This window comes from Vidua chalybeata, chromosome 6 (assembly GCF_026979565.1).
Source record: "Vidua chalybeata isolate OUT-0048 chromosome 6, bVidCha1 merged haplotype, whole genome shotgun sequence".
Taxonomy (NCBI): Eukaryota; Metazoa; Chordata; class Aves; order Passeriformes; family Viduidae; genus Vidua; species Vidua chalybeata.
The window spans coordinates 9644096-9664111 of record NC_071535.1 but is presented as its reverse complement, the minus strand read 5'-3'; the positions used below and the strand labels follow the sequence as shown (position 1 = coordinate 9664111).

At 36.6% G+C, this 20016-nt stretch overlaps 1 protein-coding gene across 3 annotated transcripts in view; it reads left to right on the top strand.

Annotated features, from left to right (window-relative positions):
• Positions 1-20016, top strand: part of TDRD9 (tudor domain containing 9) — a 68486-nt gene that overhangs the window by 41542 nt on the left and 6928 nt on the right. For 2 of the 3 annotated variants that reach the window (XM_053946785.1, XM_053946784.1), the window contains exons 13-30: positions 299-403; positions 2096-2193; positions 2553-2684; positions 3299-3461; positions 3545-3608; positions 4076-4139; positions 5652-5696; positions 7175-7228; positions 8794-8910; positions 9725-9832; positions 11755-11855; positions 12463-12636; positions 13915-14026; positions 15371-15583; positions 16517-16606; positions 17831-18091; positions 18528-18677; positions 19704-19774. In XM_053946785.1, coding sequence (XP_053802760.1) covers positions 299-403; positions 2096-2193; positions 2553-2684; positions 3299-3461; positions 3545-3608; positions 4076-4139; positions 5652-5696; positions 7175-7228; positions 8794-8910; positions 9725-9832; positions 11755-11855; positions 12463-12636; positions 13915-14026; positions 15371-15583; positions 16517-16606; positions 17831-18091; positions 18528-18677; positions 19704-19774 — 2122 coding nt within the window. The remainder of the gene's footprint in view (positions 1-298; positions 404-2095; positions 2194-2552; positions 2685-3298; positions 3462-3544; positions 3609-4075; positions 4140-5651; positions 5697-7174; positions 7229-8793; positions 8911-9724; positions 9833-11754; positions 11856-12462; positions 12637-13914; positions 14027-15370; positions 15584-16516; positions 16607-17830; positions 18092-18527; positions 18678-19703; positions 19775-20016) is intronic. The other variant, XM_053946786.1, reaches the window with a different exon arrangement.

Here is a 20016-nt window from a genome sequence, read left to right as displayed (position 1 = left end):
TAATCACATTCTGATTATGTTTTGAAGTAATTGCATCAGTTTAAGTAAATTTTCATACAGACTTTGTAAATGCAGAAATGAGTGCCTTTTAATGGTTGTCATCTACAATGATTTATTATTTTTATAATAAGATCTGTTAGCAATTTGATTAGTATTCAGAATATCCTGGGTGTGGTTGTTTATAAATCTGATGTTCTTTTTATTGCTATTCAGGTTATTCAGACTTTTCTGATAATACAGATTATTCTGATGTATTTCTTTCCACTGCCATGAGGAATTTTTTTTTTCTTACTTGCAGTGATAGATTTCTGCTTAACTAAAATTTTGTTTTGCGATAAAGAAACTAATTACCAAAGTTTGAGGCTTTGCTGGGCATCTAAGACAAACTGTAATCAAAGAAAAGGTAAGATGGCAGTAGGTAATGCAAAGGAATTTCAGAAGCTGACCTTCACGAGCCATTCTTTGTTGCTTTTTCTTGTACTAATAGTAAAAAGAACAGATTATTTTGGCCGTTAATACTTGATAAGTCTTTATCATGTCAGGGTATAAAAATGGGATTAAACAGCTCTGCGTGAAAGATTATTTTTGCTCAAGTATATTTGCAGAGGGGTGTTCTGCATCCTACTGAAAATATTAAAATTCACAGACCAGATTTTTTGTTACTTAATAGGAATTTTTTGTCACAGGCCATTTTTGAAAAGGGAGGATAGGTACTGCTAGGTATTTATGAACTGCTTGTGAGCTGCAGCAGTAAAAGAAACTTTCATATATGTCTATATGTCACTATTAATGAGTTGAAATATCCACAGCAGTGTTTCTAGTTTACACCAGTGTTCATTGCACAAGGATAAATAAGATTCCCTGTTGACTCTTCTAGTAAGACAGTACTCTTAAAATCCTTTTTGTTTCAGTCAAAAATAGTACTAAATAAATCAATAGCAGTGACATCTTCAGATCTAAAAATACTGTAATTCTTAAGTATTATGAGATCTTTACAATTACAGCTGGGTGCCAGGTGCCCACCCAAGCTGCTCTATCGCTCCACTTGCCTCAACTGGGCAGGAAGAAAAATGGTGACAGAAGGCTCAGGGTTTGAGATGAAGACAGGGAGATCACTTAGCAGTTACTATCACAGGCAAAACAGACTCAGCTTGGGGAAATTAGTTTAATTTTATTACCAAACAAATCAGTCTTGGGTAATGAGAAATAAAGCCAAATCTTAAACAGCTTCCCTCTTCTCCTTCTCAGGCTTGGACTCACTCCCAGTTTCTCTACCTTTTCGGCCCTAGTTGTACACAGGGATGGAAATTGGGGATTGTGATGGGTTCATCATGCATTCTCTCTGCTGCTGCTTCTTCCTCACACTCTTGCACTGTCAGATATGGGGGAAGTTTCCAGCAGCTTCTTACAGAAGCCACCACAATAGCCACCCCCTTTCAAGACCTTGCTGTGAGCCCATGAACCCCAGTATACAGATTTATTTCCATTTGGTTCCAAGTCACTAGAGGTCACAACAATCAGCCAATGTACAACCAGTAGAAGTAGCATTTTGTGTAGAAGACTTGGGCTTGTTGTGCATGTGACTTAAAAATGTGGCCTGATTCTCTAGTGGAATATCCCACAGAGAGGAGTACCCTTTAGTGGGTTGAAGTGAATGGTGTTTGGATTTGTGAAGATAGACTTCTGAATCATTGGGTTTTCTGTAAATAGTGGATCATAAAGATGTTTCACTGTTTATCATTGTAGCTTAAAAGTTGTTTATATTGAAGATTGTTTTCTAGCTGTAGAGTCAAATAGGAAATGCCTGTTCAACTGAGAAAAATGGCTGTTGATTTGAGGACAGTTATGTGAAAGAGGTATTTGAGTGAAATAGTTATGTAATTCTTTTGTTAGTTACTGCTCCTATGAAAGCAAAATTTTTTTGTCCTTCCCTTCTGTGTCCTCTGGGCCTGTCTGCTGCATGAGAGCAGAACACTGCTCAGCCTGCAGCATCAGCTGTCATGTGCTGCTCAACTGCCCAGAGGGTTTGTAGATGGATGGGTTTGGAAAAAACTTGTGCAATTTACAAATTGGTGATTTGTTCTTTTATGTGAAGGTCGTGCTGGACGTGTTTCCAAAGGCTGTTGTTACAGGCTCATATGCAAGGACTTCTGGGCAGACTGTATTCCAGAGAAATCAGACCCTGAGATGCTGGTAAGGCTTTTGGGTTTAGGATTAGGTTTTCTTTAATGCACGTAGTCATAGCAGAGAAACTTTGCTTTACTTTCTGAAGATGATTGGAATAGTTACTAATAACTAATAGCAATTATTAGAATTCAAACTTATAACTGTTTGACAAAGATCATTCCACATAGTTTCCTTATAGAAGGAGATACATTATAGCAGTAACATTGATGTAGATTAGAAATAAGCAATCTACTCAAAAGAAAACAAACCCTTGTTGTACACAATTAACTTCAGATTTTGCTAAATTGTAAACTTACTTTTCATATAGAACACTTTGTTACACTTCCCATGAGGGGAGAGTAACAATAATCTTGTCCTCCCTTCAGCATTGTCCATTAGGAGCTACAGTCTTAAAATTAAAGAAGCTTGATATGGGGGAACCAAAAGCCTTGCTGGCAACAGCTCTTTCTCCACCCAGTGCAGGTGACATTGAACGCACAATTGTTCAGCTGAAAGAGGTAGGCTTCCTTTTAATGTTGTTAAAATCAAGGTAATAGGAATGTAATGCAGAAGTGGTTTTCTTTGTATTTAAGGTAGTAGTAGTCTTAACTGGAACCTCAGATATGAACTGTGTCTAGAGAATCTTTCACTCCTTGGTCTGTTGTTGGGTTACCATCCTTTTGAGCATAATTTCTGTAGTTACATCTTTAAAACACGATTGTAATTTCATCAGAGAGTAAGGATACTCTTTGAGGACTAGCATCTGTGGTGAGAAAGAACAGAGAAATAGACAAAAAATAAACTCTGTAAGTGACATTGTTTATAAATAAGTAATAAATCAGACTCTTACAAGGTGTGATTTATGGAAGTCAGCCTGAAGATTCCCTTCTCACCTGTACAATGAGGATGGTGATTTTGATTTTCAGTTATAAAGATGATAAGGGAGAATCTTCATTTCATTGCATTAAACTTTTTTCCAAACTGCATAAGAAGTAAATATTTGCATCATTTGTAGCTTGCTTTTATATCCAGGATATGTTACAGGCTTTGGTTTCAAAAGTGCCAGGCTTTAAAAATTGTCTTAGGTGTACTTAGTCAGCTTTTACAAGTGAATACATTTTAATTTCTCTAGCTTGGAGCACTTACAACCTGTGTGCAAACAGAAGAAAATCTGCATGATGGTGAGCTGACTTTCTTAGGAACAGTATTGACACAGTTGCCAGTGGACCTGCATCTTGGAAAATTGATAGTCCTTGGGCATGTCTTTGGTTGCTTAGAGGAATGCCTCATTATAGGTAACTGAAAGAAGAACATGTGAGAACACTTCTCTAGAACCAAACAATTTGCAGGTTTTAATTTTGATTTGTTTTTGTTGTAGCTGCAGCACTGTCTTCGCGGAATTTTTTTGCAGTACCTTTCAAAAAGCATGTTGATGCATACAGGTAGTGCCCCAGATGTTTTATAACTTCCTAACTACATTTGAGAGCAGAGGGCAGAGTTGATCGCTCAATATAATTTTCCATTTCGTGAGTCTGATTTTCTGTTAAAATGCCAAGCAGTGCAAAAAGAAGCTTTTCCAGTTAGCTGACCCTGGAATCTATTTATTTGGGAACGTAAATCACAGAGCTAACTCACTGTCTCCTAAGCACAAGGCTTGGTTCTTCAGCTTTGCCTTTCCCATGTGGCAATGTCTATTAAAATGGTTCTTTAAATAGCAAGTACAATTAGTTATTATTATCCTGCTCATACAGAGCATCTCCTTCAACAAGCAGATGTGAATAACAACAAGTAATTACAATAAGTGTATTGATCATGTTTATTAAAGACATGGAGGGTATTGCTGAGCTGCGTAATACATGCAATATTTGAAAAGCATATTGTTGCTAATAGTTTTTGTTCCTATTGACAGGAAAAAAATGTTTTTTGCTGGAAATAGTAGGAGTGACTGTATTGCAATTCTGAATGCATTTAGGGTAAGTCTTTTGTTCCAGCTTAGGTTTCAGTGAAATCTGATAGACCAGGATGAAGGATCTCACTTTTGTAGGATCAGTGAAGCATTTTTACTTAGTCGTTGTTAAAAACTTCACATTACTGATAGCTGCATATTAATGTTTTTTTGCATTCTTTGTCCAACTGTGTAAAGTTTCAATTGTCTCTAATAGCCAAATATGAAATGCCAGGGATGTGGTGATGTTTGTAGATAGTTTTTAACCAAAGACAGTTTGGACTGCTAAATTCTAGTACAGAATGAATTTGGTGACCTTTCTCCAAACTTCTTAGCTTTGGCTTTGGGATGGTTTTGTGCAAATGTCATTTTTGGTGCTCCTGGCTGTTTGGTGGCTCAGTACCATGGACAGGGGTCAATTCCTCCAGGTAGAGCCAGAGCTGGTACAGCACAGCAAAGGCTTCTGCTAGAGGAACTTGCTATTCAAATTCCAGCATTTTATTTAATGCATGCTCTGGTGTGTTTTGTAATCTTCTGGAGAGTCCAAAATTTTCAGCTGCTGATTTAATTTATTCTTTTTTTTTTTTTTTTTTTTTTTTTTTTTTTTTTTTGAGCATGTTACCCTTTGGTCAAAACTGACTTTTTTTTTTTTTCAACTCTGCTGTTAGAATATTTTGAAGCACTCATGGGCATGTATGGCACATGTATCCACTAATCCTGAGGCTCAAAAAGAATGTTTTGTGAATTCCCTATATCCTGTTACATATTTCCCTTGTGTCACCTGGTAATTATCACCTGTTCATCTGAAGATGCTGTTTCTATAAAACAGTATGTTGTCCTGGAGAATAAACACAAACATTCAGACAGAGCTTCCAGTGAAGTGTCTCTGTGTCTGAGTGGTGTGAAAGCTTTGTTTTGAATAGCTGAGTATCAGAAAAAAACATGTAGGTTCAGGCAAGTTTGTTTCTAAACTCCTTGGTTCAGATTAGATTACTTATTTTCTATCAAGACAACGAAGTGCAGTCTGGCTGTTCAACCTTGCATGTAGTCAGTGTCCCCAGTAAGCTGGATTATTGTATTATGAGGTGGCTTGCTGTCAAACTAGAAATGGATTCTGCAGGCATCTGTCATAAGCTGCCTAATAGTGAAGTAATTTTCATTAATATGCTGGGTATTTTAATTTCTCTTTCAGCCCTGTTTTCTGGGAGGCATTTGCATCAGAACTTACCTGAATCAGTCATTTCACTGCTTTTATCCCAAAGCAAGGAGAAAAAAAATGGTTTTGAAAATAATCTGCTTTATTACAGTGTCAAATTAAAGCATCCAAATTGTTCTAATAATTTGTGGATATTTGCATGTGCTTTAACTCTCCGTCCATTTCCTCTCATAAAGCCAGGTGGACAGCCTGTTGTTAAAAAATTACCTTCAGTACTGATGTGAAAAAAAAAGTGTATAGTTTTAAATGTCACCTTAATATTTGTAATAGTTATTACTGAAGCATTAAATTTTGTATCTGAATACTACACCATTTTTTTCTTAGGCATGGCAGGCCTGCAAAGAAAAAGGGAAGCTGAGAAATGCCAAGGTTAGTTAAACTTTTTCTTACTCTTCATTCAAGGTTGGTGACTTAAGTGCTGGAATTTTTTTTCATAGTAAATATGAAAAGTAAGAAGTTTTTGTTAGCGATGTTTATTTATAATAATTATGAATTTTCATACATAAATAGGCTAGACTTTGAGAGAAAATGAGCATTTGAATCCAGCACAGAGTTGTTTGAAGAAAATCCCCTATGTTAGCTCCTTCCCCAGATGAATCAACAGTGGCCAGAGGGTTTGAAATCCAGCCTAAAAAGGGAAATTGAGCTGTAGTTGAAAGAAATACTTTCATTGTGCATAAGTATCTATATTTTTTTACATACACATATTTCTGCCCCCTCAGAAAACCCTGAAAGATGGAAGATGTTTAAGTGCATCAGTCACAAAAACAAGTAGCATGCCCCCAGTAACTGCCTCCAGCCCTTCTTTTGTGTGTACGAGATAAAACCTTTTTTATTTCCCCTGTTCTTTCAGAGTATAGTATCTTTTGTGATTGCCAATGCATAACATACACTGTGTTACAAGTAGCCAGGGTGTCTGACAAAGCTGTGCACATAGAGAAAGCAGTCCTGAGTTTTTTGTAAGTGTTCCCAGATTACCAAGAAGTCCAGTGGCATCCTGGCTTGTCTCAGCAGTAATGTGGCCAGCAGGACCAGGACAAGGATTTTTCCCCCCCTATACTGGTGAGGTCACACCTTGGATCCTGTATAGAAAATACCGGAGGACACTGAGGTGCTGGAGCATGTCCAGAGAAGGACAGTGGAGCTGGTGAAGAGTCTGGAGAACAAACCTCCAGGGTGAGGAGCTGTTGAGGGAGCTGGCAGGTTTTAGTCTGGAGAAAAGGGGGCTCAGGGGAGACTTTGTTGCTGCCTGAAAAGAGGTTGAGTTGGGGGTTGGCCTTTCTCCCAAGTGATAGAAGCAGAGAAAATGGACTCAAGTTGCACCAGGAGAGGTTTAGATTGGAATTAGGAAAATTTTTTTCACTGAAAACATTGCAGCAGACTGCCCAGAGAAGTGGTAGAGTCACCGTCCATGGACTTCTTCAGATGGCATGTGGGTGTGGCACTTGGGGACATGATTCTGTTCTGGACTCAGCAGTGCTGGGTCAGTGGTTGGACTTGAGGATCTTGGAGGTCTTTCCAAACCATAGCATTCCTGTTATTCTCTAGGTGTGAACGTTAAAGTAGATTTTTTAGTAGCAGCACAGAGCAGTTGGACTTGTGGGTTGATCATGGAAAGGTCAGGTGACCCACAGCTGCATTGGTGATAACGAAAGTATAGTTGTAGTCAAATACATAACTGTCTTACATTTTCATACATGTCATCATGCTTAGTGTGATTGCAGAGCTGTGAAACATTATTAAATTCTTCTGTTGCTGTATGTAACTATTGTTTGTGTCCACGCAGAAGAATGTGAGATAAAGTTTACTAGCAGTAGAAGAAAAAAAGTTTTAACTTTGTTTTACAGGAAGAGCTTGAGTGGGGTCGATCTAATTGTGTTCATATAAACAAGATCAAAGAGGTAAGATTAAATAGGTTGTAGTTTTTATGAGCAGAAAGACTTTGCTCATTCTTTGTAAATGTTAAAATCTTGAGTAAACCAACTGTGTATGTATCTTATCAATATATATAGATGTTTGTTTTCTTAAAATAAAGTAGGAATTTAGATGAAAGGAATTTTGTTAGGATAAACAGAGTGGCTAAATTATTAACTGCTTAACATTAAAAATATTTTTAAGAAACCTGCAGTATTATTTGCTAATTTTGTAGGTTCCTCAGATCACTGGTTGTGGTGTGACTGCTGTCTGTTGTTAAATAACCTCTCTCTTCTGGCTGGGAAGACTCTGAGCAAATACAGTTACATACTGAGGCCTGGACTTGAGAATCTGTGGGACTTGTTGCTAACATTACTGCAGCAATTAATGAAAACTCAGCATCACAATGGGCTTCAAGCTTATTTTTCCCCTCAATATATCAAATTAAGTAGGATTGTTGAGTAATTGATCAGCAGAATGGTCTTGGTCATTATTTCAGCATTTGATATCTTTGGCATGAGCAGTGCAGGGCCTGTGCTCAGAAAGCACAGGAAATAAAAATAGAATTTGATAGAGAGCAACCATCTGGATAAGAAATGACAATAGTTTTATGACTTGGAGATGTGATAACAACGAAAAAAGAGACAAAAGCAAATTTTGTAAAACTGGACAATGGAATAGTCAGTCTCACAAGGCAGCCTCTCAGTTTCAGATAATGCTGGAAGAGGTTGTGAACAACAGAATACATAGCGAGTTTAGAATGGTCACCTTCACTTAACACTTAGTAAAATTTGGGGGCTTTTATTTGCTGCACCTAAAGATCCTAATTTCATAATCCCTTCTGTGGAAGTGAGTTTGCAGAACTGAGTCAGTTGTGGGGGGTCCTTTCTGGCAATGGTTGTTCTGGTAGTGTGCTAAAACTGCCAGCAGCTGAAAGGAAAGGGAAATGCAGCTACAAAAAAGTTGTGTGGACAGGGCTTTGTACATCTGCTCCAGAACTATTTGGGAGAGGGAAGGCATTCACTGTATGTAGTTGGAGGACCAGTGGTTGCTTGTGGGAATTTCTTGGAAATGCTGAAGATGGCTGAAATGTGTTCAGCTAGAGGGCATAAGTTTGATTTCTCTCACAGTAATCAGAGTTGTCTGCTAAACTGACGGTGCAGCATGGTCACTGCTGCAGTTGGGTGCAGAATTCCAGGTTATTAGCAAGATTTTTCCTCCTAAAATACAAACCTAAAATGATGTAAATAGAGAATATAATCTTGTAAAAGGTTAATTAATTTCTTAATTTTGTTCTGTATCATATATGCATAATACGCTTTGTGACTACAGAGTAGTTCTTTATAAGGAGATTTTGGGAAAACTGCTTGAGTCACAGTACTGGAATTATTTTCCAACTTTAAAGGTGCTGAGCAGTATGTTGGTGAAATGCTTACCAGTCACCTGAAAAGGGGAGTTTACCCAGTCATTTCAGACTTTAAGTAACAGATTTTATTTCAGTTTGTGGCTGGATTTGATCCACTTAAAATGTAACTTAGAGATGAAATTTCAGGTGGCGGAGTTATTTCACAACTTGAAAAGGAGAGTCAGTGCATTAAACATGCATGTTAAAGCTCAGCCATCTGCTGTGGACCAGGAATATGTGTGCAAACAACGCTTCATCTTGCAGGTAATGCTTTATTGTCATAAAGATCTGCTGTCTACAAAAATTGCAGTTGAATCTTCATATCAATTTTCATAATTTTCAATTCATAATATTAATGAACTAGTATTACTCTTATTTTCCAGAATTCTCTGTGGATGTAGCAATTTTGGATTAAAAAAACAACAATTTTTGGCAGTGTATTGACAATGTAGAAGGACAGCTAATGTTAGTTAATTGAAAATTATATTATCCCTTGCTTGAGGTGTTTTATTTGAACACTGGCTTGGTTAGCTAGTGGGGAGGGGGTGCCGGGCATTTTATGTTTAGCTATTTTGTCTCATTTCCAGTTAAATTACTTGTCTTATTTGGACTCATTAGCAGTGCTTTTATTTTCACAGATCTATTTATCATTTCAGTGGCAATTGTTTTAACTGTGTAAACAGTGAGCTTCTTGGAGCTGAATTGTTGAACATTTTAAGATACAGCCTGAAAACGGAACAATTTACCTGTAGCTATTTTGTGTGAATTTGTTTAAATTTAGGCTCTTGAAACCAGAACTAACAATTACAGTTTTCAACCAATAGAATAGAGCAAGTCTGCATTGAAAAACATTAATGTTGTAGAATTGTTCCAGAAATTGAACTCTTTTCACAAAATAATATTTTTAAGAATTTGTATGAATTTGTGTTTAGTCTCCAGTTCAAGTAATTCCTGAACAGAGACAGGAAAAAATATTCATATGAAGATCTGTTGGTGTCTCTATATGTTACCAGTGTATCTCATTTCAAGAAACTGAATAAAATCTGCTGTGTTTCACAAAATATTTTCTTGATTTCAGGTGGTAATAGCTGGTGCTTTCTATCCAAACTACTGTACTTTTGGAAAATGTAATGAAGAAATTGCCATGAAAGACCTTGCTGGCAAGGATCCAAAAACCACTGTAATGGTATGTTCAGAGGGTGAATGACTTTAATTAAGAATCAAGTAACAGAAATATGAAGTGTTTGGGTGCTATTTTCAAGTTCTGTTCTGACTTGGGCAAGGAGAGAAATAATTACCTACTCTGATCCTTGCTTGGTGAAGTCTGTCCCACCTTCCTTTCTTTCAATACAATAAACATTGTGTAGGTGGGCAATTTTGAAAGAATTCCTGAGAACTGCCTCTGTACATTTGATTGCTAGTCTTGTACAGGCAAACAACTTTCATCAAACTAAAAAAAAACTTGGAAAAATAGAGCAGAGCTATCAAGGGTACTTTTTCCTGGGACTTCAGTTCATGTAGTGTTGCAACTTCAGTGTTACTTTTTGTGTAATCGCCTCCTTGTTAGTGCATGGCATACGTGTTTGTTGTTTTAAGGTTACTCAGGTGTTACACTGGGGTTTTTTTATCTTGTAAATTGCTTTTTATCTTTAAATTACTTTTCAGCTGATTGCATATGTGCAGGTTTAAAATGGCTGTGTTGATTTTGAAAGATTGTGCAGTCTAAACTAAGAAAATGTTTGTGTATCTGAACTAAGTATAACGCTGTAAAACAGCCATGACCTGTGTTCAAAGAAATCACATCTACCAATGAGCCTCAAAGAACAGACTTCACTGTCACAAGAGACAATAGATACAAAGGAGGGAGAGTCAGAAAATCTTGTTGACAAGGGTTTTTTTTGTGCTCCATACTATTTAAGGATATTGAAGCAAAATACAACACTCAGTCTTGTGGAATAAAGACTTGTCTTGCCACAGCAGCATTGATTAATATTGAATTGGTAGATTTAAAGAGCTACTTACTTTTAATGTATTTAACTCTTGGTCTGCTCTTATATTAGCTGCTTGTTACCTTGGAAGAAGTAGCTGCTGTGTCTTCAGCATTGTAAGTGATCATCTTGCAAGCTCTCACTTGGAGAGATTCTTACAGCCATATACTGCTCCTGATGGTGTGCTGAAGATATAAAAGACAATTAAACCTCCCACTCTCTGATCTCTTTAAATTATCTTCCCTTGAGGCAATTTCTGCAGTCTGACCTAGACCATGGTTTTGACCAGCAGCTGATCTTAGTGCTGTAGCTTCAAAGTATAGGAACATTATGAAAAAATAATCTGATTTTTCCTGTCTAAAGTTGTAAGAGCCAAAGAAAAGAACAGACAGTTGCATAGGCTCTGAAAAATAGTTCAAAGTCTGAATTTGCTAATTAGGAGTTCATGATTCTGTATTAAATCAAGATCTCCTATGAGGTATTATTAAGAAAAAGTTAGTGAAATGGACATGTGACTGTAGTTGCATGTTAATAGTTGTGAAAGCTTACACTGAAATTACACCTCTGCACAAGAAAGAAGAGGAGATTGCTCTTTGTCATCCCTAAGAGGTGTATATCCATGTGAGAGAGCTTTGCAGTTGTGCAAGCTGTCCCACCATAGCTCAGTAATTCAGTATGTGATGGGTCTGCCAGGATATGCAGGAGCTGTAGGTCCTTCAGCTTCCCAGGCTGTGCATACTGTACAGGATATAGTTCCCCATTGTGGAAAAAGAATCATAGCATTCCAGTGTTTTCTGTTCCATGCAAAGTCAAGAGACACTAGACAGCTTTTTGTAACAAATACCAAGTTAATATATATAATTACGAATTAATTTGCTCCATTTATAGTTTGTCTACTGGTTTGAAGTAGTAGGGCATTATTAGCAGCAAAATGGTGCTTTTTATTGTCTTTTGAGATTCTTGAATGTACTATAGTATCTGGCACTTACGGAATTCGTTGGAGTTCAGATTGTGCATAATATTGCAGCTCAAGTGAAGGAGAAAGCTAACTGTTTAGGTGGACTTGAAAATGCATCAAAGCAAGTGAATGTATCCAAATTTAACATCTTTTTCTTTACAGCTGAAGAACATTCCTCCCTATGGATATATATACCATAAACAGTTGCAGTCACTGCTTAGACAGTGTGGGCAAGTAAAATCTATTTCCTACAATGGTACAAGGTGAGTGTAAAATAAAGTATTCTGCCTTTTGTTCTCAGTTACAAATCCAGTAAACAATTTCTTTTGCAGTGATGTACTGACAGATTCTCTCTTTGGAATCAGTAAATTACTTTTAATGTGTTGGTTGGCGTTAAAAAGGTGGTTTTGAAGTCTGTTGTACATTGGTTGGAATAACATTAGATAAGCTAGCTGAGGTAGAGCCTTCTGGTTTGTCTCTTCTGTTCTCTAACAGTGGGCCTTAATTGCAGCTTATCTGTCTGTATTTATTTCTGTCTGTTATGCTGAATTTAGCTCGTTTGTACAGTCTGATGGCTTTTTTGAGCTGATAATCTGACTAATTTCAGCCTATAGCTGCCCAAAGTTGAATTTGTGTAACACTTCTTACTCCTTTTCCAGCCTTTAATGCCTCCCTTATTCACATATATTTTCACATTCTATTTGCATTAAATTTAGCATGTGCTGGTGATAATGTTAGAAAGTTTTCTTATCACCATCATGATTAAAGTTTTAAGGTACATTAAAGCAGAGCCTGTGAGGAAGCTACCTTTTACTGTGTGCTTGTCTGCTAAGATAAAGATGGGGAGAATTTTTTTTTTTTTGTAAACAGGGCTTTTGTAGAGTTCTCCCGTAATCCGAAGGAGATTTTTAAGGTTCTTCCTGAAGTGTACCTGGCAGTCAAGATGTCACAGCTGAAGATTCCTATTGAGCTGTGTGTTCATCATCCAGAGGATATCAGAAGACAAGTGCAAGATGCAGCAGCTGCAGGTTTAGAATTTTTAAGGTAATTGTATTGCATATGTAAAATGTGTTTCTTTGCAGCAAAATGCGGTTTGCTGGATTCGGTGGGAATTTTCTTGTAAGTGTCACCAAGGAAAAATTAGTTTCAAAAAACAGATGTAAACTTTGTCTAAGCAGAATGTTTTCACAGGGCTAGAAATAAGATGATTATTTTAAATATTTCTTTATAGTTAAAGGTATTTTGCTGTTCATGACAATTCCAAGTGTGCAGTCATCTCCCTCCCACCCCCCAATATTCTATTCCATTTTCCTTTGCCATATGAAAATGTGGATGTACACAGTTATTTCTGTTCCTGATAGAGACAATGTGGGGATTGTGATAACCAAAGTGAATAAGGAGTAGCACTTGGGGACAAAAGAGAAAGAGAGAGAGAGACAGAGTTTAACAAAAGAAACAGTGAAGAAACATAAGGACATGAGGTGTAACAACATAATAGGAAATAATGCTGAGAAATGCAATATATTGATTCTCTTTGGTCCACACCTGCTTTTGCTCGGAAAATCTGGCACGTTTGTTCCAGTGTTAGTGTATGCTGTGATTCTGAGCTTCAGGTCATACAAGTAACCTGACAAAATGGCATTCTGCCTAGCTCCTGATTAGTCTGCAGCCATTTCAGTATTTTTAAAACAGAAATCTAGAATAGGAGGGCAGGAATGAACTGAGAAGGTTAAAGTACAGGTGAGTATTTTACTTCCAGTTGATTGTACTTAGCTTTTATTAAAATATTTTAGCACCTTCACTTTGCCCAAAACAGCACTTAAAATCTTTGTGAAAATTGGCTCTTGAGGAAGTGAAGTGTCCTAGCCTGAAAGACTTAAAATTCTTATCTTTTGTCAAGTAAAAGAAATACTTTATTTTTATTTATATATACATATTTTTCTATAAAAATTTGCTGAATTTATGTTTGTGTTTTTGTATACTGTGTTTTTAAAAAATAAGCTTAGAAGAAAATGCTATCACAAAAAGCCTCACTACTTAACCTGATTTTTTTTCAATTTCTAATAAAGTGATGGCAGAGTTGTGCCCTGATATGTTTCTTTCTGTGTTTGGTTATATTGTAGTTGAAAAAGTTACTCTGCAGTAATTTGGTTCTGTGTGGTCATTTTGTGTTCTAATTGAATTTATTTATTTCTAAATAAAAATAATTAAGTACATAAATGTGCCCTAGGGATACCTTGGGAAGCAGATGAAAGCAAAAAAATTAATCCTCTTGAGTTTTCTCTTGTGAGTGAAGTATTTTGCATCTTCATTCCATTTTAGAGTAAATGTGGATTGTCAGAAGCAGACAGTGGAGCCAGTGAAAATCTTATTTGGTGATTTACAAATGTCAAAGATGATCCCAAGTCGTTTTCTGTCCATCAGGGTAACAGAGGTAGGAATGTTATATATAAGTAGGTCATATCTAATAATTAGTACCTAGATAGCTTAGCAGAGATTAATATCTGACAAGCTTATGTTAAAATATTGGGTACTGATAATGTTTTTAGTGCAGAGGTATCTGTAAGAAGTGTGGGGAATATTCTTAGTCTTATTTTTAGTAGTTCTTTGTTAAACAGTACTCACATGTTTGCACTTCACAAAATTTGTGGGGTTTGCTGGCAGTAAATGTTAGCTGGAAGTAGACATAAATGTAAAGAGGATTAATGGAAGAGGTAAAATACTTGTGTAAACTATAAAAATGAAAATCAGAAGGTATTTGGGCCATTTACCTGGTTGATAACTGCTGGTTTTCTTCAGAAAATGTACATATGAGAAATGAGATCAATTAATGGTAGTATATGCTCATTCAGAAAAAACATTTCATGCATAGAAGTGCATTAGGGGAAAATTCTATGTATATACAAATATTTCTGAAATCTGAAGCTGGGATTTTTAAATCTTATGTTAGCTATCATCTTCATTCGTTTTGCTAATCATCTTCATTGGCATTGCTAGAGTAATACCAGTATACATGCTGCTGAAATAGAAATAATAAAAACATTCAAACCACTGAGCTAGGGGAAATGATAAGATAAAGTATTAAAACAGCTCTTGTTAGTAGTGGCAAGTTTTGCAAGTGGAGAAAAGAGTCTTTTCCTCCTTTCAGTCAGCTAAATCTCTTGGATAAAAAATTGTTAATGAATTTGATTAGATACATTGCAGTCACTTGGCTGTCTATGCTACTTCTGTTGTAATATGTGAGCTTTAATGATTGTAAATTGTTTTTTATCACAAGCATTCAATATAAAGTTTGAATAGGCATTTCAAAAGATGACTTGCTTTATTTAATTTGCTTTAAATAGGTGTATGTTCTCACCAGTTCCCTAAGGTATGGCTCATCATAACAGTGACACTGCTGATGTGCTGGCACATGTAGCTGATTGGTATTCTGTCACTAATAAAAAAAGGTGCACCAAATCTGTGCACCTCTCTAGTCAACTGTCTATCTTGTATTTTCTGTATGTTAACTTGGTTTAGGAAAATGAAACCAGTGCCTGTATTTTAGTAATGCTTATCTCAGAATCTCTTTAGATTAAAAGTGTGTTGCAATAGTGCAGAAAATAAACATTTTCCAAAAAAAAACAAATTATGAGTCAGAAATGCTTCACTACACTGTTGCAGTGTGTGAACTGTTGTGTCAGGAGTAGGAGTGTGTTCATGTATTTGGCTGAGATGTGGTTTGTATTTGAGGAAGAATAATATGAAATATGTTATTGTCTAACTTTTATACTTGCAGGTAGTAGAAGTTGGACACTTCTGGGGTTACAGGACAGATGAAAAAAACACAGCTGTACTCCGGGCTCTAAGTGCTGAAATTGACTATCAGAACCTGATGGATTTAGCAGTGCCTCCATGTGTAGATGTGCTTTGTCTGGCACCATTCACTTATCTGGGAAAGAGAGGATACTACAGAGCTCATGTCCTGTATATTCACGGGGATCTTGCTGAGGTAACGTGCTGTGTCATATTGAATTGGTAGCATGTAATTGGGTTAACAATCTTGGAGCTTTGCTGCCTGTTTTTTTATTTATTTTTTTCTACAAATCACTCTGGCCAGAATAGATGAATATGTTTCTTTCACAGAACATGGGAATTTTTAGTATTAAATTGAGAAGCTCTTGCAGAATGAAGTAAAATAAAGACTAAAACCTCCAGTGAATCTGAAAACGTGGCTTTTTTTTGGAACGGTGTTTATGCTGCTGAGTTCTAGATCACCAACAAATGCATCTGGGTATTTTGACTCTTTGTGCTGATATGAGTAATGGAAATTAGTGCCACGTTCAAGATTGGTATTGATTTTCAATATTGATCAGAAATTTTAAGACAGATTTTTAAATTTTTTTAAGATTGGCCTTTGAATTCCTTTTATTTCTTAATCTGTCTGGGTGTCACCACTGTAGAGTTAATACTGAATATTGTCATGGTTTAAAGTCATGAAAAATGAGTGAATAGTAGTGCTAATCTCATCACTTTCTCATTTGAATTTATAAACAGTCACTGAGTACATGTTCACATTTGCTTAGCTAAAAGCAGTTTTGGTAGTATCTCTCACTGAAGAAGTAAGGTTATCCAAATCTTAATGTGGGGAGAGAATTTAGAGTCTTTCAGAGAAACTTGCCTTTTCTAGATTTAGGGGAATATTTGCATTACAAACAGATAGTAACACCAAGGGATCAAATAATAGATGTGATAAAATATGATGTATTCTTTTTGACATGACTTCATTTGCATGCTTTCTAGACTTTGAATTTGCTTCCATGTGACTTGATAAGATTTGTGTTGTACTGTAATTTTTAAACTTATGTAGTGACTTTTCTTGCCACTAAAGGTAGCACTTTTAATGTTGTGGAATCTTTGCAGATACTCTTGATTCTTTTTCCAGGTTTTTTTTGTGGATTATGGCAATAGATCAGAAGTGCCTTTAAATAAACTAAAAGAGATTCCAAAGTGTCTTCAAGGGCTTCCTTTCCAGGTAAGGGTGACGCTGTTGGTTGTGGCTTGCTGGATATTTTTGTGTCTGGCCTGGCAAACGAGTGAACTTCAAGTCAGGATGCTTTTCAGAATAATACTTTAATAATACATATTTTGCTGATGGAAGTACCTTCAAATCACCTTCACTAGTAACATTCCAGAGGTGTATTTACAGAGGAGAAATTCTTGTGTGTAATTGAGCTATGTTGTATTTAATTGTAGAGAAATTCTAATTTTGTAAATCTGTGGGGTTTTTTTTCATGCTGCTTTGCTATTCTCTGAACTGCTGGCTTTCCTGGGATCTTTTCAGACAGAATTTTCTTGATGAGTGTTATATGAGTGTTATAGATCTAGTGATCTTTTGACACAAATTAGAGGGATTTTATAGCTGGTTTTTCAGAGAAATAATTCTCTTGAGCTATGTTTACAAATAAAGTAACTATACTTTAATTCAGTTTTTCAGTACTCATTCACATATTTTTAAGCTACTAGAAACAGTTGTGTCATACTAACTGTATTTTCAGAAGCATTTAATTATGAAAATTAGGAATGGACCAGCAGAAATAAGATTTGATCTTGACAGGGCTAATTTTGTTTGGTTTTCTTTAGAAATTGATGTAAAAAAAAAAATTTTGGCCAGAAGCATCCTTTTTTGTATTTTCTGCACACATACAAAATGGAAATGTATTTCTGCTTCAGGCCTGATCTTTCAATGACCAGTTTTAATGACTAGCTGAAAAAAACCCAGGGTTTCTGCTGTAAATTCATTCAAAGACATAAATTACAGATAGTGACTGTGGACATGGGAACTTTATTACTCTTGCCTGCCAGGGACAGAAGAGCCGTAGTGGTCTTACCAAGTTTTCTGTTACCTTAGTTGAAAACAGTTGTAGACTAAAGTTTTTTCCAGAGAAGAGATCTCTGTGCTCCTAAGATTTCATTGTGAATAGTGAATTACTATCAAATTGTCCTTTATGCACTGTTTGCTCTGACTCCTTAGCAGCTATGTACTATATTGAAGATATATGAGCTGTCATGTGTTGGCAGTGATGGAGTAGGAATTAATGCCAGTAGCTTTACAGCAGCCCTAGGAGTTAACAAAAGCCACCACAGTAATTACGAAATAATTTATAGTTATTAATTCAGACAGTTTGTTGAGAGAGTGAAATATGTCCTTGCTGACTCTCTAGTCAGGCGAGCGCTGTTTCCGATGTTTCTGCTCTAGGCTTTAGAGTTCAAGATCTGCAAGATGTGTCCCTCTGCCAGATCCCTGGTGTGCGGGGAGCCGTGGAGCTGCAGTGCCAGCCAGAGGTTTGCCTCGCTGGTCAGCGGCTGCACCCTGCTCGTGGAGGTTTATTCGCTGGTGCACGGCGTCCTGCACGTGGATGTGTTCCGGCACTTGGGCCGCAGGGGCCTGGTGAACATTCGGGATGTGCTCATCGAGGAGCGTCACGCTGAGCTGGCGGAGGAGTCACACGACTCACAGGTATGTACTGACCGAGCTGCTGCTGCTTGTCTTGCTCTGATTTATTTCAGTTCTGGCTGTCCTGAGCAGCTGAGCTGCAGCTTGACTAGTGGCAAGGTTAATACTTGAATAGGGCAGTGTATTTTTATATGTGTGCATAATGCATACTGAGCTCTTGGCCAAAAGCATTGCTGCTTTGAGACCCCTTCTTGAAGAGATGTTTCTTGGGAAATGATTTCCTCAGTTGAACTGCTTCAGTCGTACTTAAAACTCTGAAAAACTGTAACTTCTTCATAGTTTTAACTCTCTTCCATTTTGATGTTTTATATAATCTGAAGGGTCATCAGAACATTGTTTTTTGTCTTTATATGCGAGTATGTCTTTGTGTAGGATCTTCTTTGTAAAATTTTTTAAGAAATAATTGTTCAAGGCTTTTAGCACTTCCATTATTTTGTAGCAAAGCCATGATTTGCTCAAGGAATTATTTTTGGATGAAGCAAAGAAAGAAGAGCAAATGCCTTTATCTGCAAGACAGGAAGAAAAGCATCTTATTGAAAGATTGTTGAACTGCTTTTCTGAAAAGAAATCTGATGCACCAACCCATAAGGTAACTTGAGTGGTGGTTTTGGCCTGTCACCACATGACCCTGCTTCTCACATTGTTAAAATGGAGATGAAGATTGAAAATACCAGAAATAAATAAGCTCTATGTGATGCATTTCATTCATTCTTCTTTCTGTTGGTAGAAAGCCATAGTGTGACTGTTTCAGACTGGTCTGCTGCAGCTTTGAACAGAGTTTTGAAGTACAGCCTAAGTGATCCTGCTCTTATAATAAGGCTGCACTTTGAACTCAGGCAGAGCAGAGATAAAATTGAACAGCTGAATGCAATGTTTCTGTACATGGTAGTCTTCATTATATAAGCCATAACAAAAGAGTAAGCTTACAACCCTGTCAGTTTTTAAGAAAATCTAAACATGGTTTTTACTGTACAGTGTTTGCGTATCATCAGCTAGCGATACATAAGCAGCTGGGATAGGTGCATCACTGATGGTAATGATGCTTTTCCTCTGCCAGTGCCAAACTCAGAAATGTGTTTATCTAGTCACTTCCAAGTTGGAATATAAAACAGGAAGATGTGTGTCCTGTTCTGCATTGTGATTACAAGTTGGGCCTCATCTACATTCTGATTATTTTTCCTGTTCCATGTCAAACATTTCAGCCATGACAAAATGTCAGGCTTTCAGACACCTAATCATGCTCCATTTATCCACAGGAGTAATCCTGTTTAACTGCCCACTTCATAAAGTGAGATATTTTCAAGATTAAAGACCTCATCACATAAATAAAATTACCTGATTTTCTTTAGTGATCTATGAAGTCTGGACTCATGTTTTTAAGCAAGAGGAAAGTCATGAATCTGCAGCACCTGTGAAAATAGATAATTTTAGTGAATTGCCTCAACAAGCAAAGTTTGCTTTAGATGAGTGAAATGGAAGTGCCATATTATCAATTTAGCAGCTCAGTGTTGCTCAGTACATGCTGAAATGTTTGGCTTTAATTTATAAAGCATTGAGATTTGAAGAGATACAGGTGCTGGCCAACTCTAATGTCTCTCTCTCCCTTTTTTTCAAGGTAACAGTTTTTGGTCCGTTCAGTCCTTACCAGTTGAAATGCTACAGTCTGACCAAAATATCCCAATTCAGGTATGAGAAGGCTTTTATTGGGAAGTATAGTCATGTTCTTATCTGTTATTTTCAATAAATAAACTAGGCAGAAACCACCTAGTTACTCTTACAGATTTTTCCAGCATTTTTATTCATTGAAAACACTGAAGGAGTCAAGCTTGAATTGCATTAATACACATGCTATTGCTATTTAAAATCTTAGAGTAGTTTTAAGGTGCATTATTGTCTCACGGGGAGATTATTTATTAACTGTCATTTAA